The sequence below is a fragment of the Papilio xuthus genome, unplaced genomic scaffold, assembly GCF_000836235.2.
Source record: "Papilio xuthus unplaced genomic scaffold, Pxut_1.1 DF825946.1, whole genome shotgun sequence".
Lineage (NCBI taxonomy): Eukaryota > Metazoa > Arthropoda > Insecta > Lepidoptera > Papilionidae > Papilio > Papilio xuthus.
The window spans coordinates 5,184,040-5,197,486 of NW_013532703.1; the positions used below are offsets into that span (position 1 = coordinate 5,184,040).

The 13,447-nt window shown below is 34.5% G+C and overlaps 1 protein-coding gene across 1 annotated transcript; it reads left to right on the forward strand.

Moving 5' to 3' along the window:
• Positions 1–217: 217 nt before the first annotated feature.
• On the forward strand, positions 218–5,835 carry PTP-ER (Protein tyrosine phosphatase-ERK/Enhancer of Ras1). The gene is made up of 3 exons (XM_013321367.1): positions 218–358; positions 586–4,404; positions 4,585–5,835. The coding sequence occupies exons 1-3, from the start codon at positions 218–220 to the stop codon at positions 5,476–5,478; spliced, it is 4,854 nt and encodes a 1,617-aa protein (XP_013176821.1). The 3' UTR covers positions 5,479–5,835.
• Positions 5,836–13,447: the final 7,612 nt, after the last annotated feature.

The window sequence follows — 13,447 nt, forward strand, 5'->3', positions numbered from 1 at the left end:
ATAAAAGAGCACCTCAAATATAAGATTATTTCGTCACATTGTTATTGTATGACATAAGACTGTTCTTATCATAATGAGTTAGCAATTCATTAATAGATATTTAGTTTGTATAGCAATAGGTTTTTAATGTAATTTTTTGTTTGCCAACTTTGATACCAATTACTAGGTTGTGTTTAGATGTGAGGGGCGTGTGGGTGCGCGGCGGGTGCGGGGGGGCATGTGGGGCGCGGCGGCGGGCTGGTGGTGCGGCGCGCTGGCGGCCGCGCTGCTGCTGCTGCTGGTCGCGCTGCGCTGCCGTCGCCCAGGTTACAAGCAGCGCCACCTCGCGTGGCCGCACCGCCCGCTGCAAGTGCATCAGGTGCGTTCACATCACACACCTCGCTGTTACTTGCACACTGCACTCGTTGCGAAAATCTAAGGTAAAACAGTACATTTAATTGATAAAAGTTTATTTTCAGAATTTATCGAAATTTATGGAAATTATCACATTATTAGTATAAAATTAGTAAACTAAACACACTTTTAAATGTCATGTCATACTGATTGTGTTTAGTAAGTGTTAAATGGGATTTTCACCATTTACAGGTGCACATCGTAAGCAGCGGCAAAGCCTACGTGTCGCACTTGACGATCCCGGAGCCCCGCTGCGCGCACACTAAGCTGGCCGGAGCGCCCCCCGACCCCGTGGTCACGGTCCCCTCGGACCCCCCGCCGTCTACACCTCGCCCCGACCCGCCACAAATCGTGATTGTTAAAAATTTCAATCAAAACACGATAGCTCACGAAGCTGCAAGCTCGGAGTCTCGACCTCCGCCTTTACCTCGTCTATCGGCCCCTGAGCATTGGCTCCATAAACGTCCCTTTGACTATAAATATCCTTGCATACCCCGACCTCTAACTCAACTAGTCAATACCGATCTCGGGGCGGACCTGTCCCGAGAATCACGAGCTAAAAAGTATAGCGCTACAAGGTCTCCGTCTTTGGAGAAAGACGACAAATCGCCACTAGTTAGCGCCGGGACACATGTAGAAGTGTTTGGTTTCGACGATTCCTCAGTTTCTAAAATGAGTGATTCGGGCGATATACCGTCAGACATGTCGCCTAGCAACCTAAGAAGATTCCGATCTGTGAGCACTCGTCTAAATATGTGCAGTGTAACTGAAGCTACCCACGTCGATGGGATCGAGAGAGTTGAAATGCAAAATTCACCAAGGGTTATTGAATGTAGTTCGGCAAAAGATAAATCGTCTGCATCAAAATTTGATTTCTCTCCGAAATTATTAGCGGACACCATTAGTTCGCCTAGATTTTTTACTCCTCCCGAGATGGCCTCACCGGCCTTCTTCGCTGAGCCCTCCCCGAAATCTGTTTACTATGATACTGTAAGGTCACCGAAATTCTTTCCCGAGACACCTCGTGACGCTGAGGTGCCGCAGTCACCGAGAACATTGAGCGATCATATTAATCGAGCTAACGGTTTGTGCGATAAACCTGGCTCACCAAAGTTCGTCACTCCTCGACCAAGCCCCAAAGTACATAGTTATAACAAGGAAAATTACTTTACTTTCGAGCAAGGAGTTTTAGAAGACGGAGCACTGAGAGCATCGCCTCGTCCGAAAAGGTACGGTGGAAGATACTCCATTGAAAGAGAAAGGTTCACTCCCCCAGCTGATAAAGAGGTTAAGAAATACAAACGACATAATAGTTGCGACACTAATATTAAAAATAACGAAGAAATAATGCCAAAATACGAGACAAAAGAATCCGACTCTAAAATAGAAGTTGTTGAAACCGACGTAGTCGATTGCTGTGTCAAAGTCGACTCAATGAAAATTGAAATTGAGGACGTTATCGAAAAGACAAACGAACTGGTGCCTGTCGAATCGAGTTCAGCACAGGCTAGACGACAACGACTAAAATCGATCTCCTTGGATTCTGACAATGCAAAAATTATAGAACAAAATTTAGGTTTACCGATAGCGAAACAAATGAAGGATCAAATGAATGAGGCTTATAAGAACCAAGAAACAAGTACATCGTGTGAAAATATGGAAATGCATATTACAAAAAGTGCTAATGAAAGACCAGCTTTTAAATTTGATGTTGAACAAAAAAATAAGCCGGTAGAACAAGAGGAGCCTAAGTCGCCTGATGTCATTCAGAGGAAAACTTTGCGACAAAGTTCAGATACTCAGTCGTTTTTGGATATGCCTCGTTTTTCACCTAAAGAGTTTGAAATTACTGTGACGTCTGAGGAGGGATCAACAGTACCCGCCGAGACCCAAACGAAACGCAAAGGTAAAAATCTACGGAACTTGACAATAGATTTGTCCAAACGTGATACCGATTTAGAAAAAGAGTTATTGGAATTTGAAAAATTGTACACCGACGCCGAAGAGAAGAAAGTTAAAACACCTACTTTGAAAGTTAAAGCGACTTCTTTAGATTCATCCGAATCAGTTAATCTATCTCTACCTCAGAAAAAGTCTTTGGATATACCACAAAATTCAATATCAGTACCGAATACTCCTAAACGACAATTAAAACGTATACTCGCCCAAAGAAGTGTTAAACACGATGGTTCTGGAGGCAAGATGGGATACAATTCCTTACAATCGAATGCCGAACAAAGACGACTTTACATGAAAGGTCAAGACAGTGGTATTTTCTTAAGAGACAACCATGCCAGTCTCATGTTGTACCAAGCGGGACCCTCACGAGTGGGTTCACGAACTATGGGCTCATTTGAAGAAAATACTATGGATTTGGGAGAAAATACACCAGAAATTAATATATCGGGAGCTGATAACCGACCAGGGTTATATGTAGATTCCGGTCAAACTCTTGGTTCCAATCTTCTAAACTATAAACAGAATTTAAGCGTGTCAAGTACTAATTTGAAAACTTTGCCGGAAGGGGTTCCCTCTGACGACTTTGAACCAAGCATTGGAGATGAAAAGTTAATCAAAAAACTTCATAGAAGGAATTCTAATCAAAGTTTAATGCTAAGCACACATAGCCTACAAAGTTCCAACTGCTCACTGAGCAGCGCCGGCACCTCAGCTCATAACTTAGGAACTGTTCGTACAAGTTTTTCTAACTTCAGTTTAAATTCAGACAGACAAAAGAAATTATCGATAGATCGAAGAGATTCAAATGCATCTCTCGTGAACGCCGAACATACGAGTATAACGCCAACAACTCGCGTCATTTGCTCCTCGAATACGAACCTCTCCGGAGAGGTATCGAAGAATTGCCTGTTGCAGAGACGTGGCTCCAATAATAGTCTAACATTAAACATCTCGACGAATAACAACCTCAGCAGACATTCCAGCAACAGCTCCTTAAATAAAGAAGTAAAACTTGGACAGAAGAAAGGACTGTTAGAACGAAGAAGTTCTAACACATCATTAACACTCAACATCAACACTTCTAATCCACAATTATCTACTAACCGAGGACTCAGTATTTCAAATTACAATTTGAATGGATCGACTTGCAACCTAAGTAGGTATAATAGTAATCATAGTATCGACAATGCGCCGACTGAACCTCGCAAAGGCATCCTAGAGAGAAGAAGCTCTAATACTTCGCTCGCTCTTAACATTCAGCCACAAGAGCCACGGGACATAGAAATAGACGAAACACTAATTGACGGCAATCTGACGGAGCTGCCACATAGAGAGAGGCATAGAAAGTCTTTAAGTACGGAAAACTTGATTCCTAAGTCGTACAAAAATCGAATGAAGTTACGCACCTCCGAAAATGCTATTGGCTTTGGTTCACACGACAACTTGTGGTCGACATCGTACGCATCCGATCAAGAATACTCACAGAATCTAACATTCGTTTGTGGTGATCAGGAAAATGAAATTATATACGCTTTCGGTCGTCAAGAAGATCCTAATTTTCAACCTGGTTTTGTCAGAAATATAACTACGAAACCTCTAAGCCCTCAAACTACATCGGAAGAGTTTAGATTGTATTTAGCAAATATGCATCATTTGCAAAACGCTTCTAGCGTATTGACTCGTCAGCAGCTGAAAGATTTGAACGATGTATTTCAAAACGGTTACTCTAAGGTCAAGTGCCACAGCACTGGCGAGGGCCAGCATTGCTGTTCTGGCCGCGTAGACTCTGACATTGCGAAGGAAAATCCTCAGACGGTTATACCGGAACCGGTGACGACCCAACCTTGTTCTGAATACCAGAAGATGTTGTTGAGGAATTTGCATCAAGAATTTTGGGATATGCCAACAAATTTCCAAGAAAAGCCAATAGTTTCCGGATCACATACAAAGAATAGATACAAAACCATATTACCTAATGAACATTCTAGATTCATGCTGCGCCCTGATCCTGGTACCTCCGGGGCAGTCTACATCAATGCCAATTATATAAAGGTTATTATTGATTTTTTTTAACTATAAATTATATAACTGAAGTATTTTAAGACACTTCATAAAATATTATATAAAGTCACAAATCAGTACTTTAAAAATTGTATTTACTAAATGCCTAATTTGTATTGTTTTGATTAAATGGGATTTATGTTTTTAATCATTATGCCTTTTTTTTTTCAGGGGCATGAGTACACCAAGAACAGCTATATTGCAACACAGGGCCCACTCCAAAACACCATATACGACTTTTGGATGATGATCCGACAGAATGTTAATGATTTCCTAAGCCAAAAGACAGATGGATCTTCTGATGTGACTATTCAGAAGATTGTAATGCTGACGAACTTCATAGAGAACAATAGACAGAAATGCGAGAAATATTTCCCATTGGAATTAAACGAGGAGATAACAATAACAAGCCCGGAGTTGTCAGATACGTGTTTCTTCAGCGAAACTGAATCTACTAAGAGGAGTTTTGTTATTAAAAACACCGGTCTAGTCAAGAAGGCCGGCTACACAATTCGAAAGTTAAACGTTAGACATTTGGATTCGAAAAGTGAAGGAAGTGACAGTGAGCTAACAGTGTACCATTACTGGTTCCATAATTGGGCGGACCATAAGTGCCCCAAGGATGTGAATGCGTTATTAAATCTAAGTTTAGACGTGTTAAAAGACCAAATGTATACATTTAGTGAAAGTGATGATGAAAAAGACGAACAGTGTCATTGCAATGACAGTCCGAAGCCTGATTCAAAGTTTGTGTTTCCTCCACTAGAGGGCGCCAGTGTACCTTGTCCAGTTACGGTGAAGTTGTCTTCGCCTGTAGATCTTTCTTTAGAAAATAAGTCACCACCGACGATAGTGCATTGTTCTGCTGGTATTGGTCGCACTGGTTGTCTTATTGCCATTTTAAATGGCATAAAGCAGTTGACAAATGAACAGAAAGTTGATGTATTAGGTATTGTTTGTAACATGAGATTGAATAGAGGCGGTATGGTACAGAATTCTGAACAGTATGAGCTAATTCACAAAGTCTTGTGCTTGTTTGAGCAGGCGTGTTTACCAAGTTTATAGCTAAGATAAATATGAATATAAAACTGAGTAGCTTCAGTTGATTACTATTTAATTTATAATGTTGTCTATAATTTATTCGTGAATATGTATATTTGTTAGATAAATATTTGGATATTTCCTATATAGATGATTAATACTATTAATTTATGAATTGTCGACAAATTATAGGTTAAGTAAATGTTTATAATGATCCATTTTATTTAACAAGTTCCATTCGCATTAGATTTATGAAGATTGATAGAATATATTTACAAATTGATGATTAATTTTGACTGTGACTCCCTTTAGTTCCTAGGCAGTCATCTGTATCAATTGAAGTTCTATTTTAAAATGTTTTTTAGATTATATTTGGAAAATTTTATACAATAATCAAAAAAAATTTAGATTGGTAATATTTTATACTTCAACATAATCAAAAAAGATAGTATTCTATAACTGATGTCAGTTTTTAAATAAATTCTGTGATAAAATACAATGCGCGAGATATTCTAAATTTTCTTATATAATAAAAGTTAAACAATTAAATTTAAGCTCATTATGATTTACGTCCTTCATTGTTCATGTGTTTTGTAAATATTTTCTATTAATTTTTAAATTTATCTAAAAATGTATTGACTTCATAGTAAATAATTTGCCTTTATGGTGTTTACCTGAATCATATAGTCATTTTGGTTATGTTTTTGCTTAATAATATGACTTGTGCATCATCAGCTCTTCATTTACATAATTTTTAATTTTCTTCAAGAATCCTGTGAAGCCCTATATAAACTGAGAACAGCACCACGGCAGCCAAAATGCGTTTATTACGTTGTTATGATAAATACATATTTACATTGTTTAAAATATTAGTTAATTGAACATTAATTACGACTACTTCCTTTGTTTACACTTCCCGCGCAATTCTTATCTTTTTGCTTATCATTTTTTACAACTAAAAAGGCAAAGGTTCTGGCCATTATGCCACGTCTTTGGCAGAATGTTAATTCTGCACTAGACAGCTCTCAAGGCATGGTAAAAAATAGATCTAAAAACATTTCGGATCTTACCATAATTAAAAAAAAATCTGATATAATTACTATTGTTTAAAATCACTCTAGTTTTACTAGTAAAAATTTTTTTGAAAGGATTCTATTCATCGTAAATCGCATATAATCACTAATAAAATAAAAAAAAATTAACACATTTCACGTGTAGAGTTATGAGGTCATTATACATTTACAAAGGTGTTAATATTTTGGTTCGCGTATTTTGTAGCCATCAGATCTTTGTGACGCAAAGAATTCTTATAGTGATGTCTATAATTTTTATCGATAACCAAACGACAAAATTTTTATAGACAAAATAAATTTGTGGTACATTGCGAATATAATATTTTTCGTTTTCATACCTTTTTTATTTTAATATTTCATTAGTATTTACAAACATCTATACATCTTGGGCTTCTGCAATAACTTGTTCCAATTGTGGTCTAATTTCCGATTACATTCAACTAATAGAATCTACATATATACATATAATAATATTGGAGTGTGTATTGTAATATCAAGAAAAAAAAATATTTCGTCCGTTCCGTTAGGTTTTTTCGAGGCATAAATATTCCTAAGAACCTCGTCTGTTGAGAAGTTTTATTTGAAAAATTCATATTTAGTACACGTGATGTTATTGTTTTTGATAACGAAAAACATTTTTTTTTTAATTTTTATTTGTATGTCTGGTCCGCAAGACCGCATTTATTCCGGATAATCTCCGGAATGTTTGGACAGATTTTGGCAATGCTGCATTTTTTTTTTAAATTGCGCTGACGAAGTTTACCACTAATATCGATAATAAATTTATCGATAATTTTGCGTCGCTTGCTCCCTATCGATTTGACTATACCACTACATCAGTCGTAATTGTCACGCGGTTGATAACTTCGCGTATAAATACTAATCGAAAACAATTTGGTTTTTTATTTTTTTTACGTTCTTATTCGATTCATGACTATTTTTTTTCTTCATTCATTGATACAATGTTATTCTATTTATCTATGGTTGTCGAATAATAACTATTTATTTCTTTAGAATTATCAATTAAAATGCATACGAAAAAGATGAACATTTGTTAATGTTCCTTTGTATGCGTTCAGAAATAAGTTTTTTGTTTGATAAAATAAAATATGTTGAAACTGCATTCATTACAATGCAAATTCTTACCTGCTGTGAACCTGTAAAAAGATTTAATGATAGTATACTTTTTCAATTTGAAAACCTGTAAAACTTCGAGTTAATATTTTCGTGAGATTCGTTTTTCCATTTGGCCATTGACACATTTTGTTTTTTTCTGAATATTACATACAAACATTCGTTCGCAGAACGGCGGTTAAGATCGTGTCGATAAAACATAATTTTGTAATATTTTTATTCTCTGTGACACCGGAGTAAAAAAGTTTTTTCAGTGCCAAGTTAAACGTATTTTTTTAGTGAAATTTTACCTTCTGGTTGAATTCTGTTTTATTAATTTTCAAATATCATAACAACGATAAATATATATAATATAATATATGCTAATTATTGTCGCCTTGGTGGTTTAGGACGCCACAGAAACGTGGCCAAAACTTAACAAAATTTTGTGGGGTTTTACCGTTTCGATATTTTCTAAAGCTTATTCGTAAACTAAGGTTTTTCCTAATATGTATCAAGGTTGAATTATCTTGGTTGTTTATAAAAAAAATTATGTTTTTTTTAATAATTTTATTGGCTTCTAAAAAGACGCTGTTGATGGTATAATATGTAATTATTTGATAATACTTAAGAGGGTGAACTTTAACATGTATTGTTCTTTTGACATTGATTTTTATTAAGTGGAAGTTAAAGATAAAAAACAATGTGTAACCTTAACGTAGTTGAGTTCGTATAGGAAAATATTTAGTACTACATTTATCTATGCTTTGTAAACAATGCAACTACGTGAAAGGATCATTTAAGGCATTAAAATTATTTACTCTAAAGATCAATACAAGAAAGCTAATTTGTTAGGTTGCAAATTCTCGAAACTTTTTTTTTCTTGTAAAGTGCAAAGTAGGTGTTTTTTAATGATAAAATTTTTAGCGTTTGTCCTCTCTAAATGTGGTAAAATGTGTGATATGTTAATATTGACTTAATTAGTTAGAATTATAATGTTTTTCGGACTCTTAGTTTATGTTTAACGGCTGGATATCTGTGTTGCCATAACGGAAAAATATGACGTTTGTAATCAAACACGTTCACTGGCAACTCTCACTATAGTCAGTGTTGCCAAATATATTAATTCTTGTATCTTTATTTCGGTAGTTTTATAGATTATAATTTATAATAAATTATTTTATGGTCTGTAATATACTCTTTTTTATTTTGTTTTTTTTTTAAATGGGCATTAAATAATGGATTCATTATGTTCAGCTTTACGCACAAGTTTAAAATTTTTTGTACATTTTTTTTTAATTTTTCTGGATTATAACTTATTCTGTTTAGTTATTTAGTTAAGGAATATAAAGTTATTAATTTATAAATAGATGCTAGGAAGTGCTATTTGTTATTCTTATCAAAGCCCTAAGAAGACGATGTAATAATATATTTTATTTCAAATATTGACTGATTATCGAAGTACTATAATAATTTCCGTTCATAACATTTTAAGTGTAAAAGTACAGTGCATTGTCTGATTTTGCTTTGATTTGAGTATTAATTATAAATTACAAAATAATGTAAAAAAATGTGTGTCTAAATATTGTTTTTTTTTTCTTTATTATCTACTCGATAAAATATATGTTTATAGTACAATCTTTTGTTTTTTTTTTTAGTTTTTTTTAGTTCTCCTTTGCGAATTGCGAATTTAATTTTGGAATGCCCTTTGTCCTACTAATAAGAGGGAATAGAACAGGGCAAACCCTGCCTAAGCTTTTCTCTGTTTGCAGAGCACATATAGCTTGCAGCTAATCACGAGCCGACATAAAGATTGAATCTCATATCTTACGTTGAACTACAATTAAATAGAATGCTTAAGTTCGTTTTTTTTTTAAATGAGATTAAGAAATATAATTTATTCCATACAAACAGTCCAACCTGGGTAAGCAAGAGTCTTTTTCCGGTCACGAACTTTGGTTAGAGAGAACTCTATAAGCGAGAAAAATAACGCGGTCTGTTGGATTCTCGCTTATACAGGTGCGACTGTATTTGCTTTTGTTATAAAACAGTATAAAAAAAATTTATCATAATAAATAAAAAAATATCGTGAGAAAGTCTTAATATTAAAATTTAGATATAGTCCAAAAAAAGAACACCAATACTATTGTAATTATAAGTATAAGTAATTAAATTAATACCATATTTAATTAGTAAAAATAAAGAAAAATATTACAGTCTTTATATATTGTCATTCTTTAGTCATCCATGTCATTTCCAAAGTGGGCGATGACGCCCCCTTGTGGGCGCCGCATGTCTCAAGGCGTTAATATACACATATAGGTCACAATAATTAATTAATTTAATTTGAAGTTATAGTGGTTTTTAAACATGGGGGCGCTAAAAAATATTTATTCTCAAAGTGGGCAATAGACAAAATAAGTTTGGGAACCACTGCTTTAAATATTCGCTCGTTCACCACGCGTTGACTTCGCGGCATATACTCGTTGGTAACACGGCTTTTACGCGGTGACTATAGATTCATGCATAACATAATATAAACTTAAAAATATAACGTTTCAATCAGTCGTTTATACCGCCGATATAATTGCGCTATTCAATCCTTAGTTAAACATCCCTAAAAGTAATTACCGATAAACTGGCATTTAATAGTTGGATTTAACAAGTAATTTCACTAAGATTGTAAATATATTTAAAACCATACATTTGGGAAATTGTAAATATCAAAGAAAGCTTCGATTTTATAACCATAAACAACACAATGTTTAAAAACAAAATGTTGGATGTCACGCAAAGATTTATTCAACTGTTTTTAATTAACATCAAATTAAAACATTGTGTTTCATTTATGTATATCGAACTTATGTAAAGGAAAATCATTATGTATTTATGTACTAACAATGTATGCAAATCATATTAGATTAATAGTTAGAAGATACAATTATTACTATATGTTATATGTTCATTTATATATATTCGTAAATCGTGTTAAATATATCTTAAATATTGTGCATTTATATTCCTTTGTATATCTGAATGTTCTAATTAAATATGCGAGAAAGTGAAACACGCGTTGTACTTTATCAACCCCTATTTTTGCGCTTCAAATTTGTTATAAGTAAATAATCTTATTATTGTTATAAATGCAAATGTTTGGATGGATGTTTGTTACAATGTATCTCCGGAATGGTTCAACCGATATTGATGAAATTAGGCACAGATGTAGAACATAGTCTTGATGAAAACATCTTACTTATTAAGGTTTTTAATTACGCGCGGACGGTGTAGCGGGCGACTGAAAAGTTTAACTTAAAAATCCTCACAGCTCCCCTTTCTAACAATTCGTAAATAGATGAAGCTGTACTTGATTCTAATACTAATTTTAAGATCTTTGTCCACATATTGTTTACGATACATCATAAATACACGTTATATTGTTTTTTTTACAGAGTTTACTAGAGATGAGATGTTTTTTCGACACTGGAAATTCGAGGTGGATGCATTGTACTGGAAAAAATATTTTGTATCTTGAAGGTAACAGATTTTTGCCCATGATTTTCGGTTAATGACCTTTATCGTTTGCCAGTCACTTTCGCAGGCATTTAATTATCCCGAACATTGTTAGTATTTTCAAGTGTTTATAATTGTTTATATTTTCAAATTCAATTGTTTTACAGTTAAGTTATAATGGTCAAAACAAAAAAACAGGTTAAAGAATGTATAGACAACGGTTTACCTTATTTAGTACGCACGCGCAGATAACTGACGTCACGAGGCGGGAGCGGTGTCTATTACCAAATTTATAATAGCTATAACTTATATTTTTAATGCAAATATTTCCTTATCCTTACTAATATCAATAATGCAAAAAGTCACTCTGTATATCTGTCGCGCTTTCACACAAAACATACAGAACCGATTTAAATGAAATTTGGTACACATACATATAGTCGAGTACCTAAGAAAGGTAAGGCTACTTTTTAATACGACAAAAGTGTTGTAAGAAGCTGAAAGGAGGGATAAAAAGTTGTATAGAAGTATCGTAATTCTTACAGCTAGAAGATTAAAACTTTGGAAGCCATCAATTTGATATAAATAAATATGACATTAAATTTACAAAAAAATTACCTTCAATGGTGAAAAAAACAATAGGGAAGTTGTAATAACAGTTTGTATGAGAATATGTAAGGTTTATAAGAATGTTTTGTAAGATGTAAGCAATGCAAATGCAATAAATAGCTAAAATAATTAAAGATGCAACCAGAAGATTTCAGACGGACGAAGTCGCGGGCACAGCTTACTTATCATCAACTATATACATCCTGTTAAGCAATAAACTACTGATATTTGTGACCTATACGCAGAAATAAACGTGACCATAACAAAGTCTGCAGCACGTGTATAAGACTCACCTAAATCGTCATATTTTTTACCACGATAGATCATTTTTGAAGATGTTTACCTGTTATTTAATCACATTCTGTGGTAGGGATGACGTTGATTTTATGTTTTCAGAGAACCGGTTTACCTGGAACTAAAGTGAACTATGTAACAATTAAATGGATGGATAAATGGATGTTTTTTTTAATATCATAAGGTGGCAAACGAGCGAGCGGCCACCTGAAATCGCTGAAATAGCGAAGTGACCGTTGCCCATAGACATACGCAATTGTATATGCGTTGCCTACCTTTAATCGACGGAGGAGAGGATGCACAGAAAGAAAATATTTTCTCTTTCCATGCATCCACTCACCCGGAAAGTCCACTTCCACTTCCCAACCCTTCCTAATAAGAAAAAGGGTGGAAAGGGAAAGAAGACTAAATTAGGCCTCCGGGACGCACGCTCATCAGACGAAACGCGGAATTGCTTCCTCTTCACGCCTGTCTTCCCTGTGGTCGTGGTATTTCACCGGGCGAGTCGGGCCAATTCGTGCGAAGATGTTAAAGCGTTCTCTACCACTGTTAAAACTCTCTCTACTTTGTTTGAAAGTATCTTCGGAAATTGATGAAATTTTACACAGATGTAAAACATAGTCTGGAAGAACACATAACCTACTAAATAACAATGTTTTAAGTCCTCGCGGAAGTAATCGCGGGTGACAACGAGTATGAAATTCTAATAAGTATTATACATACTGAAATCAAAGGCTTTTCGTTTATTATATGAAAATGTTTCTTTTGTATCATAGATTATTTAGTTCCAGGTTAGCCAACTGTTCCTTTTCTTGTCACTCTGAGTTCAACTCACATAAACACTCTGTGTAAATTTTTCTTAGGAAACGAAAACTAAGTAACTCCACTCCGTAACACTTAACGACTTTGAAGTATTATTATTGTTCGTGTTACGGACAATCCTAAATTTCCTAAACTTATACACATCGTAGATATGTCAAAGATTGATTATAATCATAACCTATATTTTCATTCGTTATCTTACTTATATTATAAACGCGAATGTTGGTATGGATGGATGGATGTTTGAAGTTATCTCAAGTCTGGTTGCATAGTTATCGCTGACATTTAACATAGATATAGAACATAATCTTGAAGAACACATTGGATACTAAGTTTTTTGAATTACGGGTGAATGGAGTCGCAGGCGACAGCTAGTAATTAACAATTGACTAGCCGTTTAAGTTGCAGGTTTAATTTACATGCAAACTCAACATACGAACACAAAACTATTACTCTATTAGCGTTGCATAAATATTATATTTATCTCATTAAATATAAGGTCACGTTGTAATGATTTAACGCGACCTCTACCAGTCCCATTAGCACCTAGTGTTAAGTCATTGACACATGTG